Below are 21968 nucleotides of genomic sequence, written 5' to 3' on the forward strand. Positions count from 1 at the left end.
AAGCATGATATACTGAATCGATCTTTTGAAGACACTGGGCAGAAGCATTCATATACAGCAGATCACCATAATCTAAAACAGATAAAAATGTAGCATTCACAAGACGCTTTTTTGTCTCAAAAGAAAAGCTAAATTTGTTTCGAAAGAAAAAACCCAATTTTAATTTGAGTGTTTTCACAAGATTGTCTATGTGAGGTTTAAAGGTGTAATATTTAAAGAAATTAGGTCACTGCTGAACTGTATATAACCACCATCCTTAACATTGTATTAATTATCATTTCATCAAAGTGTTTATTGAAGCTGCTGGCATTATGTTATAATTTATATTATAGGGGTTATCATAATCAAATATTAACATGTTTATTACAGGTGCAGTTATAACTACTTTAAAATGATTGAGTTAAATATATATATCATAACTCATATGCTGAGTATATTGGTACAGTAAAATAGTAGCTGAGCAAAGGCCTGAATGTATTCAGCTTCTTGTGGTATTTGAGTTTGCTTAGTTACAGGTGACGGAAGGATGTCCAGTCCATGGTGACCTCAAGGCCTGAGATTATCACCATATTTGGAAGAGTATGCCACAAGGAGGAACCTCTATGTTACATTTAATTCTTAAAATACCTGAATGTTCTGTACATGCAAATTATGTGCTTGTAAACGCAAGAAGGGGCGTTACAATACCCTGATGTTATAAAAGCAATCTAGAGTGTATTTTGGGCAGAGATGTACAACTGTTTTGCAGTTTACACCTCTCCACGCAGCGTGCATTCATTAAAACCAATTGTTTGAACGACCTCTTCTGGACTATCATTGTTTTACTCTCATCCTCAATTACGAACCCGTAACATTTGGTGCATTGGCCGTGGTTGACTGGAGAGAGTTGGAGGTTGAGACTGAGAGGGTCCAAGGTGCTCAAACAGGCAGACACAAGTCAGTGGTCGAAGTGAGTGGACATAAGCCGGCTTATTTAAAGGTAAGGCACTACCTGTTGAATTATTTCCAAACAGTGCTGAATTGGATTTGAAAACAAATTGAAAGTCTACTCACTGAAAACTACTGGTAAAGGTCTGTTTTGATTTTGGTGAAAATCTCATGAGAAGTTGAAGTTGAAGTAATGATAAGAAAAAGAGTAAAAGTGAGTTAGAGTCTCACTAAAGGTACCGGGTTAAAGTCCCAAAGGAATAAGAATAAAGAGGATTTAGAATAAAGAGGATTTAGAATAAAGAGGATTTAGAATAAAGAGGATTTAGAATAATAGGTAATTGGTGAAGTTTGTGACATTAAAGTCTCAATTGATTATAAAGCCGGGCTTGGACACCGATATGGTGGGTTTGTGATTTTCGGGGTGTCTTCAAAATAATTAAATTGTATAGAACGGGACTCTGGGAGTCTAACAAGTGCATTTGTCGGAAGGTGACGCTTCCAATTTGTCGATGACGATCGCCATTTTCCTCGGGGAGGGATAGTTCACTTGGCAAATGTGGAGAACAACGACGCTCCAAAATAGCCACTGACTAGGTCAGTTTACCGTCCGGGACGGTGGTTTGCACTTTTTTGGTCAGTAGAAACCCGGTTTCGGGCGTGAAACTTTAACTTAACATTTCAAGAAAGCCTTGGCGGTGATATGCCATGAATAGAGCTTCAGGGAAAGTTTGGGTTGTTTAACGCTTTTAAATTCTGGTAGGGCAGTAGCAATCGGGCCACCGTCGGGGACGGGATAATGGCTTAATTGATGACAAAAAACTCAGGGAGTTTATCGGTCGGACTGTTATGGTAAATTTGTCTAAATTTGGTAGGTGTTTTAAAGGCCTAAAAATCTGTGCAGTTGTAAATATAAAGATGTCTGTAATATAAAATATGAGATCTATGAGTAAGATGAGTCTCTGGGTCAGTAATGCACAGCCGGATGTGCACTGATGGTGTGTGTAAATGCAAATGAGCAGTGGGGACGCGCAGAGAGGGTGGTTTCAGTTTCGACAGTATTGAGCGTTTTGCCAATTTTCCTGTATATAAGAGGTTGGTTTTGCTTATTATGAGGTTAGAATACAGTTTGAATATATTAGTGTGGATGTATAGTAAATGACTGAATTTTGATAGATGTATATTTCGTGAGCCATAAATGTTGGTGTGTTTTATTTTTCAGTTATGTGTGTGTGGGGAGAAGCGGTGAGGACGATGAGAGGTTTCAGTTTTCTTTTTCTTTTTCTTTTGACCTGCTCTTTCTGAACATGGAAGGCATGTCCAAAATACTCGTATGAAAGCGTATTTCGAGTGATTTTAACCGTGTGAATGCTGTCAGTATTTGATTTGAGTGACTCTGCATGATTTGTCTGAGTGAGTGGAAAGTGGATGTTTGAGAGAGAAAAGGCAGTGTGTGTGAGACGGGTCTTGGCGTCTGAAAGAGGTTAGAATATTTAAAAGTGTGTATGAAATATATTTCTTTTTTGATGTAAAGTAGGATGTTTTACGTCTCTGTGTTATAATTTCTATGTTTGTATATAGGCTCTGTCTGCCACGGGCACTGCAGCAGGCTGGTTATTTTGAGAGTGTGTCTGTGTCTATGTAAATGAGATGCATGTGACTTATTTAGAGTGACATTTCCTGTTTACTAATGAGTGGCTAATGACTGACTGCAGAGCCTGGGTGAAGGACGACGTATATTGGTGTTTTAAGGGAAGAATTGCTTTTATTCCTAATTTGTTGGCATTACGGTTGTTAAATACGATGACTACTTTATGATACATGTCTGTCTCATTTTGCATGTGTGCGATTGGCTTTCAAATGTAGTTTTGTAATGTAACCTGTACACTCCATGGAGGAAACAGACCATGGAGTTTTGGAAGAAGATAGCAGAGATATGACTGGCTTTACGTTTAGTCTTGTGTTGACTCCAATAACGTATGGTCAGACAGGGCTGGTTGAAACAGAGGTGCGTGTTTGCTGTGAAATAGGGGCCACAGACCATGACTCAAAATACAAAGGCTGTGAGATTAAAAATTACTGTGACTACCGGTTTGACTTTTGACTAGGGAAATAATATGCTTGCTTTTGGGACTATGAAGATATTTGACTTTGAGTGATGTTACGAGAGGTTGACTTTATTTTTCTGTTTAAAAACACATAAGTATATGCACTTAGTACACCCACTCAAGAAATGATTGTGTGACTGATGCTACAAAACTGACCTAAAGAATGATGATGTGTGTGAGTGAAAGAGCGCTATTTAAATGTGTGTGAGTGAAATGAAGGCATATTGTTTTTCGATAAAGATTTAGCAATTACTGATTATTTGTAGACTGATTATTAAAAGGAAGTCTCTGCAGAAGCTGTAGAAACAGGAAACCGTGTGTGTGTCTCTGGGACAGGAAATGCATGCCCATAAAAGGGAAGCTCACGGTGACAAGTGTGCACCCAGGGTAGGGAGAGAGATTTAACTCTGGGCAGATGAAGCAAAAAGGGAGGTTTTAAGATAAAAATGAATATGATACTAATTATATGCTTTAGTGTGCCAATACAGGTGGACTCTCTCAACGTTGCAACCTTGAGTTCAGCAGCAGAAAAGTAGATTGAAAGAATTGGGAGAAAATAAGCCAGTCTTTGGCTGGAAATTGTGCAGCTTGAGCTCTCACTTTGTCCTTGACCCCGAGAAGAAACGCAAGGGACAGCCAATTTCCTGATGAAGACCGATAGAACATCGTGGACGTGAAGAAGTAACGAAAGCTAAAAGACAGTGCAGGCGAAAGCAGTAACACTGACAACGACTGATGAGTCCAGCAGCATGGAAGACAGCACGAGATGCAACATGCATGCTGGTGAAGAACAGCGTGATATGTCTGCTTGAAGGCACTGACTGTCATATTTGCCAAGCTTGGAGCAATCTTGGAAGAAAAGACAGAAAAAATGAATGGAGAAGAAAACAGAGCAAATGAAAATAAGACTGAAGGAAGAGGAAATACTGAAAGATCAAAACAGAGAAGATACACATTGTGTTTGCTGGAGCTCTGAACCCCGAACAGGACACTGTGAATGAAAAGGACCAGTGAGAGATGAAGCTGGACGAGTTTGACTGCGAGAAGATAGGAGATGATTGGATTGAAATTGAAGCCTGAACTCGGGATCGTTTAGGGATGTCCACCACATCACAACAAAGAGGTAAACAATACAAAAGGTAAAGATAATCAATTTAACTGACAATTATAATAATGAATAGAAAACACACATATACAAATTGTTACATGTGAGATTATTTTTGAAACGAATCAGAAGTGAGATAGTTTGAATGTAGAGCTCAGTGAAAAGATGCATAAATTAAATATGAACACATGAAAATGCAATGAATACATAAGGATGCAATGAAGAAGCAGCTTACACTCATGCAATGAAGAAACTGCTTACACTTAATTAAGATGATCACCTGGCATGCAATTAAGAAACAGCTTACACTTAGTGTATATTGACATGAATACAGGAGAATGTAATGAGGAACGCAATGAAGGCATGCAATGAAGAAAACAGCTTACACGGCATTTACATGACCACATAACGCAAGGAAGAACACGCTTACATACATGACATAATTGGTATTTTTGAATAGAAAATGAGAAATGGGTCGTTTAGGCGTCCGTGATAATAATGAAAATGTTTTAGTTTGTTATTTTCAGGGGTACAACAGACCCACGCCAATTCTCCAGATGCAGGAGTCGGACGAAAGTACAGGTTAACATGAATGGATATGTTAAGGCAAGTTTCTGGTTGAATTGTTTACAGTGTCCAGGAACCTGATAGCAAGCCCTAACTGGTGGTGGAAGACCAGGAGGGCTGTGATTTAAGGTGGGGAAGTAAAATTTGGGTTAGTGATTCGGGGGCGGAGAAAACTGACTCTTTAACTGGAGAATGGGAAAGTGTCTGTGAGACTGTGAAGCCATTTATGCAAAATACCACACACAAACATACGCAATGAAGATCGGCTTGCTACTTGTATGAGTGATAGAATGGTGTGAATGTTGAATAAACTGATTAAACTAGTTTAAAAGTGTGACTTAGGAGTGCTCTTGCACTGATTGATCAAAACAAGGGATTAGTATAGGAAGAAATTGACAATAATTAAATAATGTGATGAAGTGTAATCATGTATTTCGTTTGCCAAGTTAAGTTGTTGAGATGTGATTGAATATGAGAATTAGTTAAGGAGCTTATGTGACTGATGACAGAGGAGGTTGCTGTGTGTGTGATTGAGGCCTTAAAGGAGGGGTAGATTGTTAGGAGGTGCAAATTTGATTAAGAGGTGTATAAATTAGTGTTGACATATTGTGAGAACGTGCTTATATGTTAAGGTTGAAGGTGAGTTTGGTAAAATGCTTAAAGGGGGATATTGTGTACGAAACGGTGTAGTTTTTTACGTTTTGGGTGTGTTCTATGGGTGAAATTTAAGTTTGTAGAAGATTTTTGAGGTTGTTTTATTTTAAAGAGGGAGTTTTAATAAACATGGACATGTTTAAGGGGTTTTGTAACAGTGCACTTATAAAGAAAAACCTGTCAGGTGATTTTGTTTGGTACTTTGATGAGCTAATACTCAGCTCTCTTTTTTCTCATTTTTGTTCTAAGCAGGCCTGCAAAAGAAAACAATGGATAACGGCGCCGACAATAGTCTCAGGAAAACAAAAATAAGGTGACCTTTTTCTGATTACAATGGGCGAAGGAAAGAGGCCACGTGTGGGGATCTGATCAGATTGTGAGTCCCTGTCTAAAAGGATTGCAGCGAGCCAATCCAGTCCAAAAGTATAAAGAAATATTTTCCTAGAAACGACTAAAAAGAAAATAAATGATTATATAAATTAACTGAGTTTACTGAAAGTGGAAATCTGATTATTTGTGCGGACGTTTACCACTACCAGATGTTAATGCGTGTGAGTGAATGTGTGGGAATGGACAGGTGAATGGACGGACCAGGCAGACCATAGGTTGGACCGACTGGACCCTGATAAAAGACTGGACTCAGGTTGAACACATGACTGATAATTGTTCTGTTTTAACTTTTGTTTTATAACACAGGTGGGATCATAAGTGGAGAAGGTGAGTATAACAGGTGATGTTCTGGGTAACACACAGGTTTGAAGTTCTGGAGCATTTATACATAATGCGATAGGAGTAAACTTTTGCTTTAATTCCCAAACCTGAGTGAAGGATTTTGATTTTGTAACACATGAGATGTGTCACAAAAAGGGGGGTGTTAATATATGCGATTAGCTACATGAAATGTGCTGTTTTAGGGGTAATAAGCAAATGTCTATGTGACCTGTACCTAACAACCTTTGTGATGATAAACTTGTTTACCGACTTGCTCTCTTGTAGAACATACAGAATTAGAAAAGGGGAACTTCAGCTCTGAGTTTAGAGCTTGAAATTAAATGTGGGACTTGAAAAGAGGAAGCAAATTTGGTACAGGACGTACTTGAGAGGATCAGACGAGAGAAGGAGAAGGTCAGGAATAGTTTAAACTAAGATTGAGAAATTAAATGGGGTAAAAGGGGGTGTAGCTTCAGGGCAGCTCACAGCCCGGCGTAAACGCAAGGTGCTGTCACACAGCTTAAGTTATTTGGTTGATTTATCTTATGACAAAATAATAAGGAAATATTAAAAATATACAACACGTCGAGGAGATCTCTTTTGTTATATGCCTCTCTGGAGCTTCTCTCCTGATGCTACTCCACCGAAAGAAGTTTATTTACAGAGACTATGTCAGCTCCCAAACAGACAACAACAAACCAGGACTAGCAAAAAACAATATGAATATAAATAATAACAAATAAAGAACAATACAGAATCCAAATCTGAATCGAAGAACAAAATAGTGAAATGTAGATTATTGGGTTTTTCTCTGTATATATGAAGCATTTGTAATGTGTATCTGCTATGAAGGCTTGTAGAGGCCAGTTTATAATCACAAACAAGTGCTCAGCCAGACTGAAAAACAGGAAGCTTTAGTGCACAAGGCATATTAATAAATATAGACACAAAAAGAGGAACTCCCCATATAAACAACGTTCAAAAATGTGTGAAGTATAAAGTACCGAAATAACACTATATAAGTCACAGTTGATGATTCTAATGTTAGAGAGCTCTTGCAACTGGCGTCTGAGCTGTGCAGAGGTCTCTCTTAAGACAGGTATTTATGTAGGATAGCATGAGGTTGAGTCCAACAGAAGCAAGGCACCCTAAATGTGCACAGCATGCAGCAGGGGTTGCCAAAATAATATAGGAAACAGTACATGTAGGGAGAGTTAATGTTCCGTCCAAAAGGGTTTTAAGCTTCACTGGTGAGAGTGTCCAGGTGATACATGTTGAGGGAAGATGAGAACATAGCAGGTTAATTGCATGCACGCTTACAAACACACATGATTTATATATAGGCCAGGCCAGAGGCCTGGACTTGATGCAGCTTTCAACTTTACACCTCCTAACTTGCAGGAATGGCGGGGAGTGTAACGAATGAATGCAAAACATGCTTACAGACACAAACATGACAGGGGTTTATTTTACAGGGTAAAGGTGGACCACAGGTTGCTTTGTTTCTGCTTAGCAACTACTGTGGTAAAAGGTCTTAAAGATAAAATATGCAATAAGGGAACAGGAAGCGTGTGAGGGTGACCCGGGTGAAACAAAATGCTGTAGATAATGGAAACTTGTTTAACTGGCATTAACAGTAACTTTTGCATGTTAAGTATATGCTTGAAGCCAAAAGAGGCGTAAAACCTGATAGAAAACTTTGAAGTGTGCTTTTTAGCGGAGAGTTAGGCTGACATGGGGATGGTGTGTATTTTACTGGGGTTGTGTTTAATAAAACTAAAAGCGTTGCTCACACACATAAAGAGTATTGAGATTGAATAAAGTTAATATAATGGATAGAGCCCAGAACATGATAATACATAAGTGAAATCAAATGCAATGTTTGATTTCACTTTTATTGGGAAATAATGAGGTTAGAAATGGGAGTAACCTAGGTTTAAACTGTGAAAACACTCTCCACATACATTGACTGTTTATATTTTGTAGGGTACTCCAGACCCCTTGTCTGAACACGGAGGCCAGTCCAGTCCAGCACTTCCTGAGACTGTAGTTGCTAAAATGGGATCGGTAAAAAGACAGAAAAGCGAGGTGTCAGGTAAAGGTGTTGAGTGTCTCAGCAGCAATAATGGCATAGAGTTGAATTATGTTAAAGGGTCTACCAGCGCATTCACGTTTGATTTGTGTAACGTCATTAAGTGTACAGGAGCTAATAGTAGTAGGAGAGCGTATGATGTACAGGTCTGCAATCACCCCATGATATGCTTAGGTAAATTTAGTTGATCCAAAGTCTAAGCCGCTCGCAGAAAGTTCTATCACCATTGTGACTGATGAGAGGCTAACTTTGAGAGCAGTAGCTCAAAAGCAACAGGAACCAAAAGGGAGAGTATTTCTGACCACAGATTACTCTAGACTGGAGTTTAAGGATTTAATCGAGCGTGTCACTGGTTTCAAGGACAGTAACCTCTGGCTTGATTGGGTGGCTCAAAATGCTAGAGAACAACATGTATCTGATTATGTTGCCTGTGCTTTAGCCAGGCCACGTTTGTCTACAGGGCGACTGGGAGCTCCACTCATGCTGATTAGAAACCAGGTAAAGACTATTCCATAACACAACTCGCGAACTTTAGCTGCCAGACATAAGAGACAGATTTTGGCCAAAAGAGGGACCTAGGGTACACATGTTTATGATCCTCGCCTAAACTCACCGACCTGGGTAGACTCCATAGGAGTGCCTAGGGGAGTTCCAGACGAGTACAAGCTGGTAAATCTGATAGCTGCAGGATTTGAGAGTATATTTCTTTGGGTAACGCCTAATCAAAATTTTGACCGCATTTGGTTCACTAAAACCTGCTGAGACTCTCTAACCTCACCAGGGACGCCATGATGGGGTTGGAAGAACAACTGGGTCCGAGTTTGCTGATGGGAGTGTAAAATCAAATGACCCTTGACGTGAGAGGGGAGGCGTATGCGCCATGTTCGGAGACATGTGCGGCACTTTTATCCCTATAATACTGCCCCAGATGGCTCAGTAACCTGACCTCTGGTGGGTCTGAAGATTTTGTCTAAACCAATGCATGAGCACTCAGGTATCGGAAATCCGCTGGCGTCCTGGATGACATCTGTGTTTGGACAATGGAAAGGTGTGGCTATGTCAGTGATATGTTCATTGGCTGTATTTTTGGGAATGTTGGTCATCGCTGGTTGTTGTATAATTTATTGTGTAAGAGGACTGTTGGTAAAGGTAATGGGTTGTGAACCCTGGCTGGGTTGAGGGCATCTATAGGATGAACTTAGAACCCATAGAGCCGAGCAGGGAGTGATGCAACACGAAGTGTGGTGACATTCCTGATTGGAATGTCAAAAGAGGGAATTGTAATATTTAAAGAAATTAGGTCACTGCTGAACTGTATATAACCACCATCCTTAACATTGTATTAATTATCATTTCATCAAAGTGTTTATTGAAGCTGCTGGCATTATGTTATAATTTATATTATAGGGGTTATCATAATCAAATATTAACATGTTTATTACAGGTGCAGTTATAACTACTTTAAAATGATTGAGTTAAATATATATATCATAACTCATATGCTGAGTATATTGGTACAGTAAAATAGTAGCTGAGCAAAGGCCTGAATGTATTCAGCTTCTTGTGGTATTTGAGTTTGCTTAGTTACAGGTGACGGAAGGATGTCCAGTCCATGGTGACCTCAAGGCCTGAGATTATCACCATATTTGGAAGAGTATGCCACAAGGAGGAACCTCTATGTTACATTTAATTCTTAAAATACCTGAATGTTCTGTACATGCAAATTATGTGCTTGTAAACGCAAGAAGGGGCGTTACAATACCCTGATGTTATAAAAGCAATCTAGAGTGTATTTTGGGCAGAGATGTACAACTGTTTTGCAGTTTACACCTCTCCACACAGCGTGCATTCATTAAAACCAATTGTTTGAACGACCTCTTCTGGACTATCATTGTTTTACTCTCATCCTCAATTACGAACCCGTAACAAAGGTCAAAGAATCATCGATTAGAAAGCCAAGATATTTATACGTATGGACCACTTCTATGAGGTCACCCTCAAGAGTGGACACCACAGGGACAGTTTGAGAAGAATTCTTCATGTTTGAAAACAACATTAGCTTGGTCTTATCAGCATTAAGAACCAATTTCAGCTCCAGAAGTGTGTGCTGAACCACGTCAAAAGCTTTCTGCAAGGATTGTATTGCTATTTCGAGGTTTGAGCCAAAGGAATAAATAACTGTGTCATCAGCATAAAAATGCATACTGGCATTGGACACATTTTGTCCCAAGTCATTTATATACATGATGAACATCAGAGGTCCTAAGATTGAACCCTGTGGCACCCCAGTGTGAATATTCAGAAATTCTGAGCACAGATTTTCACATTTAGTGCATTGAGTCCTGTCACTCAAATAATTAGTAAACCAGGAAACAACATGTCTAGACAGCCCTAACGAGAGCAGCCTCTGCTTTAAAATGGCGTGATCCACAGTGTGAAAGGCTTTTGATAGATCAATAAAAAGAGAAGCACAGTGCTGTTTTTTATCGAGAGCAACAAGTATGTCATTTATCACTTTTGTGGCAGCCGTGACAGCACTATGCTGTTTTCTAAACCCAGATTGTAGTTTTGAAAGAATTTCGTTAGAGTACAAGAACTCTTTTAATTGCTCACTAACAAGAGATTCAAGGACTTTTGCCAAAACACACAAGTTTGATATTGGCCTGTAGTTAGTCAAAATGGCCGGGTCGCCTCCTTTTAATATTGGCGTAACAAAAGCAGACTTCCAGACAAGTGGGATTTCATTATTTTGAATTGAAAGATTAAAAAGGATCGTAAGAGGTTGTGCAATATAATCAGCTGCTATTTTCAAAAAATAGGGCTCTATTAAGTCAGGGCCTGGGGGTTTCCTTTGATCTAAGGCTTTAAGAGCTTTATGCACTTCCTGGAAAGAAAAAGGAGAAAACTCAAAAAACTCACCAGAATATATTTGGGGTTCTATGCAAGGAATCGTGGGGGTAGCTCCCACAGTATTAAATAGAAACCCAGCATCTACGAAGTGCTTGTTAAAACTGTTTAAGACCTCATGCCTGTCATAAACTGGGACAGAGTCTTTCAGGATAAATTTTGGAAGAGCCTGTGATGTTTTATTTATAGATAAGGACTTAATTACTTTCCAAAATTTCTGAGGGTTATTGAGATTTTCTGAAGTAACAGATAAATAATATTCTGATGTAGCCTTCTTAATAAGTGTCGTACATTTATTTCTTAATTTCCTAAAGTCTAACCAATCAGTCAGGGAATCACTTTTTCTAGTTTTTGCCCATGCCACATTACGCTGGTGGATAGACTCTGATAGTTCCGATGAGAACCAAGGGTTTACCCGTCCCTTAACCCTAAATTTTCTGATAGGTGCATGCTTATTTAAAATCTTCATAAAAAGTTCTTTAAAATAATCCCAGGCCAAATGAATCTCTGGTATCAGATTCAGGTATTCCCAGTTTGCCATAGACAAATCATAATGAAACGCTTGCTCATTAAATATTTTAAAATTTCTTTTATAAATAATACGCGGTTTACATTTAGGGATTTTAGTGTTCCTACAAGTAGCAACTACACAGTGATCGCTTAAATCGTTACAAAACACTCCCAACGACAGAAACTTAGGGACGTTTGTTAGAATTAGGTCAATCAAAGTAGATTTATCAGGACTCTTTATATTTGGCCTTGTAGGTAAGTTGACCAACTGGGTAAGATTAACAGAGTCACAGAATGATTTAAAATCATCAGATACTATATTCAACCAGTCCCAGTTCAAGTCTCCTGCCATTAGAAGTTCATTGTATTTTAATTTAGACAGAAGATGTTTTAGAGTTACTAAGGTTTCCTTTACAGCAGACGGAGGCCTATAGCACCCAACAGCTGTTATAGATAGAGACTCTACTATTTTAATATCCAAAGCCAAGAATTCCATTTGTTTAGGAATAGATACAGATAAAACAATGGATACTTCATATCTTGACTTAACATAAATTGCTACGCCTCCACCTTTCCCAGGCCTATCTGTGCGATAAAGATTGTATCCCGTTATGTTAATGTCATCATCTGTAATAGATTTGGACAACCAAGTTTCGGAAATAATCACAATATCCGCGTTTGTTGATTTCACCCAAATTCTGACCAGGTCCATCTTATGTAATAAACTGCGTACATTTAAGTGAACACATTTTAACCCTGGCTGAGATTTAAAATCAGCAGGGGTCTGGACACTTTTCACTTCAGGTCCTGGATTTGATTGTACATCTCCAGATATAAGTAAAAGTAAAACAATCATCATTAACCTTCGTTTCATATTACATTTAAAAGCATAACCATACTTTGCAGATGTTGACAGCAAATACTGCTTTTTCTTAAATGAAAGTGAAAGTTTATACAAAACAAGGGAACCTTGTAATTTGGGTAATACTTCATATCGATTTAAACTAGCAACCAGAGCCAGTTGAAACATTGGTAATTCCAGATGCACTGCTACAGTTGACCTAGTGCCACTGAAATAAGTTTCACCCATAATCAACTCGTGTTTTGCAGTTCTCACCCAAGGAGCACCGCAATGTCCAAAGTCCCAAGCCACGAGTACACACAATAAAGCTTCGATGAGTGTCCTCGTCTTCATAATGATAGCCCAGAGTCCAAAACGGGGGTGAATACAAAAGTCTCCAACCTGTTTGCTCCAAATACGTGCAGAGGTGAACTAAGCAATCCGGGGATCAGATGGAGGTGCGTCGTAGCAGACTCAAGCCCGGCCTGTTTGCTGCGTGTCCAGACAAAAATAGTGGCTTCCACCCTGTTTCCTCTGCATCCAGGCAGTATAGCTTCCAGGCAGTATAGCAGTCTTCGACCTGTTTGCTCAGAGGCCAGGCGATGTAACCAGCTCCGGCCTCGTTAGCTTCAAAACATAATTAGTGTAGCCGGCTCCGGTCTGCCAGCTCCAAGACCGGGAAATGCAGCGGGCTCCAGGCCTGAAATTGCTCCAAGTTTGGGAAACTTAACAGACCCCGGCCTGTTAGCTGTTAGCTCCAGGTCTAATAGACGCAGTAAGCACCGGCAGGCTCCGACCCGTCAATCCAAAGTCCAGATGGAGACGGACACGGTGGACACAGGTTTGCCTACCCAAAGTCAGTATTTAAATCGGCCCGCTTAATCCAAAACCCTATTTTCCGTCCAGAGAGAGACGCTACGCCGAGAGTTTACGTGTCGCCATCTTGGATTCTCTTCAAAATGACCCCCTTGGCAGACTCTCCCATAGGGCTTAAATCTGGGACTCTCCACCATTTGACCCCAGAAATAAATAAGCTACTTGGCTTAGAGGTGAAATGTCTTCAAGAAACTTAAAGAAGTCCAGATGCCTTTTTTTCTAAGCTCTTTAGATGACTGCGAACCTTCACAGACACCTCATCAGTGTCACTCTCAGAGCTACCAGCCCTTTCCTAAAATCACAAAGCTCTTCTTTGAAATCAATGATATCAAAGCTGGAATCAAATGAGTCCAAGTCTTCTGCTGATTCAGCATCACATTCATCTTTTGTCCTTGTTCTGCATCCCCACCATGGACTTCATTCCTTTCCAAGCCAGTCTTGAGTGTCCTTTATTCAACTTATGCTCTGCTTTACTTTTAGACCTGATTTTAGCTGCTTTATCTCTCTTTCAACAAGTTTCTGTGGCTCGACCTTTTTCTTCTCTCCCTCATAGCAAGACAGCTTCTTCTGCCTGAGAACACGTTTGAGTGATTTACTAATCCAGGGATGCTTATTGGGGAAAACAGTTTGTGTTTTCAAGGTAATCACCATTTTTCCCAAAAAGAAAGGTAAGTAGAAATAGATGATCTAAATGAGAACATGAGCCTTTAAAAAGGCTCTTCTGAGGCTGCTGCCAGTGGTCAAAGCCTCCAACAAAGCTCTGTAAGTACATACGTGATCATACCTTTACTTTTTAAATGTTTATTCTAGTTAACACACATCAGGTGTGAACAACTAAAATAAAATATTAAAAAAACTAAACCAAAGAAGTAATGACTGCTGACGTCTGAAAAGTCTAAGTAATCATCAGTACTCACTTTGTTCAATACTGAATACATTGCAGCAGAAATTGTCCACATTTCTGAAATATTTCTGAGTGTAACTGTTACCAAAGTGCAATTTAGACCTGTCCTGTGGTTGTTATCTAAGTGATAGTCATCAATTCTACTAAAACTAATATAAAATAAAGAAATTTGACATATTGTGTTGATACCAAAAGCACGCTAAACAATTCAGTGTTGTTTTACTGCTCTTCTCTCTTCATTTCTTCTCCTCTGATTCTCTCCGCATGTTGCTCTGCATCATTGCTCAGTTTCCTGACAAAAACTAAGATTAAATATTGCTAAATATAATAGTATCTCATAACACTTCACCATAAGTGTCTTTTTTTAATGGTTTATCTGTTATTTTTCAGACTGAATCACTGTGACCTGTCAGAGAGAAGCTGTGAAGCTCTGTCCTCAGGTCTCAGCTCTAAGTCCTCTAATCTGAGACAGCTGGACCTGAGTAACAATAACCTGAAGGATTCAGGTGTGAAGCTTCTGTCTGAAGGACTGAAGAGTCCACATTGTACACTGGAAACTCTCAGGTGAGATCAAGCATTGTTTTTTTTCTTCAACTGACAGATTTAGCAAATTAACAATAAGGCAGTCCTCTAATAAGAGGAGATGTGGAGGTCTTCTGAAGTGCAACATACTCTTGTGTTGAAAAGTTCTAAAACAGGAAGTAGTTCCTGGGTAGTTCCACAATGGAAAATGGCTGAAAATAAAAATGGGTATCACTTTAGCCAGCTCCTAATTTTATCAGTTCTACTCTCAGCGTCTCCTATATATCTCCTATATAAATTTTGCACTCAGCTTTGTGGTCTCCAATATCTCTGAAATCCAGCCAGATGCTGCTCATTTTGCCTTTTCACTCTTTCCTGACACGCTTGCATTTTAATACAGCTCCCATTTCTCTGTGTACCTGGTCTATACCACTACCCTTGCTGTCTATGGGACATCTCTGTCTTCTTTCACATAATGGTATGATCCCAGTCTGTCTCTTAAAGTGTTTGGCCACATGGTTTGCTCATCAGAATAAAATCTCAGCCGTGCTCACATTGATTATCAGCAAGCCTGAAGAGTCATCAGTATTTGACATGTGAAATTATCTCAAGGGGTGGATTTTGCCCACGGGCCATATGTTTGACACCCCTGGTTTAGACAGTCTAGCATTGAATGTTCTAGTGAGTTAGCTCCAAGCTAACTATCAAACCAGCTAAGTAGCAGACCAGCTAACTAGCAAAACAGCTAACTGCAGCCACAAGCTGCAACTGCATCTTTCTAACAAGAGCGTCAGACATTCAGACTGGTTTTCTTTGTGGATGATGATGTATTCTCACACTGATCCTTCATGGTGATGCTGCCATCCACCCACTGCTCCTGGATTCCTCCTCATCATCTCCATCAGCCCTCACAATACTCCACCTTCATCAGCTTCATGTTCAGGAGCCTGGATGGACAGTAATTTTTTCCATGGGTTATGGTGGGACATTGAGAGCTGAAGTCAAACAGGAGTAAGAAATGAAAGACTGATTCAATTCTATTTAGTCTTGTGATGTGCAGCTTTGTTCAGAGCATTAAGGCCCAGCAAAGATTACTGAGGTCACAGAGTCACTGATGAAACCTGTGTGCTTATAGAAACTGAAACCAGATGAACCAGAATAGAAGGACATTAAAATGAAGTGTCAGCTACACAAAGGCAAAGCTGTTCAGTTGTTGGTGTGAGTTATTTAAATGGAGGATGGAGTCAGACTTTAAGCTGCTGGACTCAGTCACTATATCCTGTTCTCCTCATAGAACCTGGATACACAGACTCACCTGTGACATAGTGACACACAGTGTGGGCTACACACACATTAGAAAGTGGATCAGTCACACTTGTACAGTCATTTGTTGTGCTGGGAAACCATGAACACTTTGAATCACCATTAATGGCATTGTTACAGCAACATTCAATCATGAGTTCAAAAGTAGTGTATTGTGTCCTTATGTTAATAGTACTGCAGTATGAGAAGTGCAACATTCAGTGTGCAGAAACAAATTAGGTGCTTTCTAACAGCAGTGTTCCCTTTAACACAGCAGTAGTTCAAATATTTCTGTCAGTCTGAGCTGAAATATGAATCTAATCAAATATCAAATCAAAGTTCTTTGCCTCGGCCAGGACGTCAACATTTGATCTAGTTTTTTCCAAAGTTCCCCTCAGAGTCCAGAGACACCAACATACCTTTGACCAACAGCACCGAGCCAGCTGCTAAGACTCACAAGCTCACTGACATTTTCTGATGATGAAGAAACTCTCTTCTTCTGTACAATATGAGCAGCAACAGAGAACAAGCTCTCACAGGTACAGATGTTGCAGCTGTGGCCAAGTACATGTGCTGCATGTTTGGAGCAGCACTCTAATGGACAGGCCTCTGTACTGATGGTGGGCTCTGTATCCACCACACTGTTCTCAGCTGAGTCTTCCTCCTGTTCACACTCTGATGAAGCACCAATAGGGCCAACTTTTTCTCTGGTGGCTCGGATGTTGTTGCTTCCACAGGTTTCCCTTCAACAACCCTCTGTTCCTTCAGTAAGTTCAGTAAGATCTGGGTAAACACTTGAGCTCCTTGAATCTGGCTCCAGTGCAGCAGCAGTTTTCACATATACAATGTTGGCATTTTGCTTGCGTGTCTCCAGGTCTGTTCTGAATGTAGACTTGAATTTGACCACGTAGGCGGGGTCATCATCTGAGCTCTCCATCACCTGAGAGAGATGACAAAACACAGAATCACAGAGCATGAAACCAACTTTTCTCCTCCCAGAAGTTCAGTCACAGACCTGCAACAGAAACAAGAATCAAAGATTCAGATGACGTAGAGCATTCATGTACTTATATACACAAACATGTCTTCTACATGTTCATGCTGTATTTACACACACATACAGAGGCTGTTTGTCTCTCACACTCAGACAGGACTGAGAAATACATCATGTTAAATATACCTGCAGGGTTCCAGCTGTGCACGTTGTCCCTGTTAGCTGTGATTGCCATGGCAACCTTGGTGTTGTGCGCGATGCAGGGACATGTTCAAAGGCAGACGTCTGGCAGCAGCATCATATTTGATGCACTATCTGTACTGAGTGTTGTGCAACATGAATCACATGTTCTGCACGTTTCTGTAACTCCCAGGTAACCATGGTTACCCAACTACCCCCAGTATTCTCCAGAGAGACCAACAGTTGGTTCACGTTGTAACACCGTGGCTTTCGTAGTCTCTCCTTTTTCTACAGCTCATGTTTTCTTCTTGTGATGCTGCGTCTTGAGGCTCATACATGCCGTCATTTGTTGATCCTAAGAACGTTCCTCAGACCGACTTCTTCAACAACACTAATCGGCCTGCAGTTTGTAGCTACTCACTTCACTGTGGCGTTTGTTAGCTTGTCTTTCTTTGGTTTATCTAGACTCCTCCCACAAGCTGAATCTGCGTAGTCTGCCCAAGCCTCCCACCTCTGTTTGTTTGGGTGGTTTGCTGCCATCAACAGCGTGTAATGCATTTAAGTGATACTTCAGACTTCAAGTACTCCGGTGATAAAAACTCAACTTTGCTTCCAGAGAACTTTAGTTGTATCAACACTGCCCTCTGGAACAGTTTAAAATGAACATGTCAAAGATCTGTACCTGTCTCCATGTTTCTGTCCCCGCTCGTGGCTTTTGTATTCAGAAGCCAGTGAGCACTTTCACAATAATCATGATTTTAAAAACTGTGATTAAAATAATTGCTAACGTTAATCAATTAATGAGTTAACGAGATAATAACAGGTTAACTTGCACTAATAATTAGACTTTGGTGACAAACTGATGTGATCTCCATGTTTCCTTTGTTGGACTGTGGGCGAGTGTCAGAACTGAATGTACTGAGTAACATGTAGAGTTTAAATATGTGTCAGTTCCAGTTTTAGAGCTCTAAAGTGCAGCTATCATGTTAGGAATATGTTAGGAATAGACAGAAACACTGAGGTCAAATCTTTATTTTACCACTCGCTGCATTCTTGATGTTCATGAATTCAGCAGGTTCATGATTGTCTGCAGCATTAATCTCATATTTCCATCTAAAGTGTTGAATTTGACTGTTTTATTTGATGTTCTTTATGATCTCTGGCACCAGTTCATCTGTAGGCTGAGCTCAGTCCATCCATTTAGTGAAATGATGTTTAAAGGTCTCCTTGTTCTGTGAGCGTGCACAGATCCTGAAGTTCCTGGGTTAACAGAGAAATGATCATCACTGTGATGATACTCATCTCTGACTGGGATTTGAGGTTTTGTCAAAGCAGCAAAGAAAGCCTGGCTATGTTGGACTGGGTGTGGAAGCAGCTCCCAGTTTGAGTTCAGGAGACAGACCCCCTCTCTACTTTGAAGATCAGCTTCAAACTTTCCTTTTTGATAAAGCTTATAGTTCGAGCTGGATCAGCTGACCCTGAACCATCCCTTAGTTATGCTGCTATAGGCTCAGGCTGTTGGTGGACTTCCCATGATGCTCTGCTTTCTTCTCCCCTCTTTTCACTCCTGATGCTTTTATATGTCACTACTTTTGTCTTCTCTCTCCTTAGTTTGTGTTTTGTTCTTGTCTCTCTGAGCTCATCTCTTCTCTTTCCCCTCACCCTGCAACCAGTCATGGTAGATGCTCCTCCTGGAGCCTGTTTTCACTGGGAGGATCTTTGTGTCAAAGGGAGTTCTTCCTTCCCACCATCACCAAGTGCTGCTCACAGTCGATTGTCTGATGGTTGGGGGTTTCTCTCTAATATTGGAGGCTGTTACCTTACTCTGTTAAACAGCTTGAGATGATTGTTGGTGTCTGTTGGGAATTGTTACTTATAAATAAAGTTACATTGAACGGATATAAATGGACAGATGTTATTGTGACAAAGAGAAAATGATTGTTGACAGATGGATTGTTGTTTTGTGTGTCTGCAGTCTGTCAGGCTGTCTGATCTCAGAGGAAGGCTGTACTTTTCTGGCCTCAGCTCTGAGCTCCAACCCCTCCCATCTGAGAGAGCTGGACCTGAGCTACAATCATCCAGGAGACTCGGGAATGAAGCTGCTGTCGGCTGGACTGAAGGATCCAGGCTGGAGACTGGACACTCTCAGGTATGAAGAATGTCTAATAGAGGAGGAAGAGCTAGAAACATTTCCTGTGTCCCTCACTCACTTCCTGTTTGTTTCCTGCAGATGACACATGAACAATCACACATTCAGGAATATTTTCAGGGACAGACACACTAGTCTAGCTGGATAGTACATGGATATTTATGTAGGGGGTCTCCAAGGAGTCTGTTTGCAGGAACATTTAGGTCACAGGTGTACCTGAGATAGATGCCACTGTGTACCTAATGAAGTGTCAGCAAAGTGTATGTTTCCCATGCTGTATGTCCACAGTCACAGTGACAGTCAGTGACACTGACAGGATGAAACAAGGCTGTGAATCATTTCAGTCTATGTGTGAGAAAAAGAGGCAGACAGGAGCAGCTAACATTTGGAAATGTTCTCCATATTCTATCGCGATATTTCATGTTCTTATCGTTGCCTAACATTAGACCGGTATTACCGTGAATGTGGCCCGGCTCTAATCGCACCCAAATTCGCTTAACACCGCAGTTTTACATGTGCACTTTTTGGTGGGGGAAATTGCTGTCCATACAGACAATATTGATTTGCAAATGATTAACAAACAATCTTGTCAACACGAAGTTCTTTATTTGGAGCACATTTCTACAAGAAAGACAAGTTACTGAAAAAGTGCGTGTGTTTAACCCTTTAAAACCGGTCGGAGCGGGCACGCTCCGTTTTGCGTAACTATTTTTAAATCCCGGTAGCTCTGCAACCACGTAAGCTAGCGCAATAATTTTTTTTGCATATGAAACTGGAGGAGTTGTACTTACATCTTGTGCCATCAGCTTGTCCTAGGTCACAGTTTCTTTCCACATATAGCTTTGCAAAAACTGCATAAAAAGCACTTGCAGCAACAAAAACATAATATTCCAGAAACACGTTTTGCCGATCCGATCAGCTGTTCATAACACTTCCTACGTTGGAATAGACGTCAGCACGAACTATCGCATGTCCACCATTACCTGCCCGAAACCGGAAGTGACGTCATTTTCGCGGAAATCTAGTTTTTTACCGCCAGGGCCTCGTGAGCCTATACTGGTGTTTTTAAAAGTTATGTTTGACTTTATGACTTTCTGTGTAGTTTCTGGGATGCTTAGGACTCATATTGCACTGCTGGAAATAGTTTATTTTGATGCATATGCTGCTTTTTTGCAAATTTGCACTATAATATTTAGTTTTGTTTTTCCTGCAGTATATAAAAATTGGTGTATTTCAAAAATACAACTATGAAGACACTCAAAATAACTTTCCTGTTGTTGGAAACTATTTTGTGCAACTTTTTTGTATTTACCATTTTGAGGAATAAGCCTCTTAAATTTCTCTAACTAGAAATATATGTTAAAAAAACAAAAACGATTTTCAATTTTTTTCTAGTTTGTTGCACTTTTTTGCAATTTATGTAATCACTATGCACTTAATGCATACATATTATTAAAATTTGGGCTATAATGGTTGTATTGATGTATATCAACTTGAAATGCTCCAAAAATTGGCACTACAGCATGTAAAAATATAATATAAGCTTTGGCGGACTTGGTTCTATGGTAGGTCTTAAAGGGTTAAGTGCTTTTGCACTCTTTGTCAATATTGTAGAAAATATTAAACTTAATCATCTCGGCCTCCCCTGACGACCTGTTTGCTGCTCCCTGCCGCTTAAAGGCAGTGGGGAGAGGGGACACTTGGGCTGTGCATTTATCGCAGCATATAATGTGTTTCTGGATACACTGTGCTTTCTCAGTGTTCACAGATTGATGGCTCCATGTCAGAGCACTGGCTATGAATTTCACACAGATCAGGCCTTAACAAAAAAGTTATCAATCGTTCTTTTCTTTTCTTATTACCCACAGCTACATCCACTTCTGTCAGGCCTAGATTGCTCATTAGGACTGGGTATCATCACTGATTTCTGTAATCCATTTCATTCGATTCAATTTTTCCTCAGACAGTCAGAAATATTTCATTCTCATTCTGTTATCTGACAACAATAACAGAAAAATATGTACTTGAGTGCACATTTATTGTGAATTCAGCTGTGAATGTAGAGTTTGTCAGAATACATCATGGTCACACAAATCCTTAGCAGAGCAAATTGGCCTACTTAGCATTAGCTGCTTAAGTTGTAGAAAGCAAGGCAAAACAGTATTAGCATTAGCTACTAATGCAGCCTACTTAGCATAAAGTCTTCACATCGTTATAACGCAAGAGAAAAGTGTCACTCATGGCAGCCTATTTAGCATTAACTTCTCACATCATTATGACACAAGAGAAAAGGGTAATAGCGTTAGCTACTAATGCTCATCCAGCTCAAATTAGCTTCAGCTGCTCACATTGTTATAAGGAAAGAGAAAACGATATTAGCATTAGCTGGTAATAATTATTCACCCTTGATTAGAATTAGCCACTAATGGCAGCATACTTAGCATTAACTCCTCACATTGGTTTAATGCAAATGATGCTAACTTGCATTTAATTAGCATTAGCTAATAACAGCAGTCTATTTAGCAGTAGCTGCTCACATTGTTGTAAAGGAAAGGAAAACGATATGAGCATTAGGCGTATTTGCCTTAAATTAGACGTAGGTGCTAATGGTGGCCTACT

The 21968-nt window shown here is 40.0% G+C and overlaps 1 protein-coding gene across 1 annotated transcript in view; it reads left to right on the forward strand.

Moving 5' to 3' along the window:
* Positions 1 to 21968, forward strand: part of LOC134620609 (uncharacterized) — an 823316-nt gene that overhangs the window by 43922 nt on the left and 757426 nt on the right. Inside the window, 1 exon segment of the mRNA XM_065470113.1 lies at positions 14593 to 14766. Coding sequence (XP_065326185.1) covers positions 14593 to 14766 — 174 coding nt within the window.

This window comes from Pelmatolapia mariae, linkage group LG3_W, assembly GCF_036321145.2.
Source record: "Pelmatolapia mariae isolate MD_Pm_ZW linkage group LG3_W, Pm_UMD_F_2, whole genome shotgun sequence".
In the NCBI taxonomy this organism is placed as follows: domain Eukaryota; kingdom Metazoa; phylum Chordata; class Actinopteri; order Cichliformes; family Cichlidae; genus Pelmatolapia; species Pelmatolapia mariae.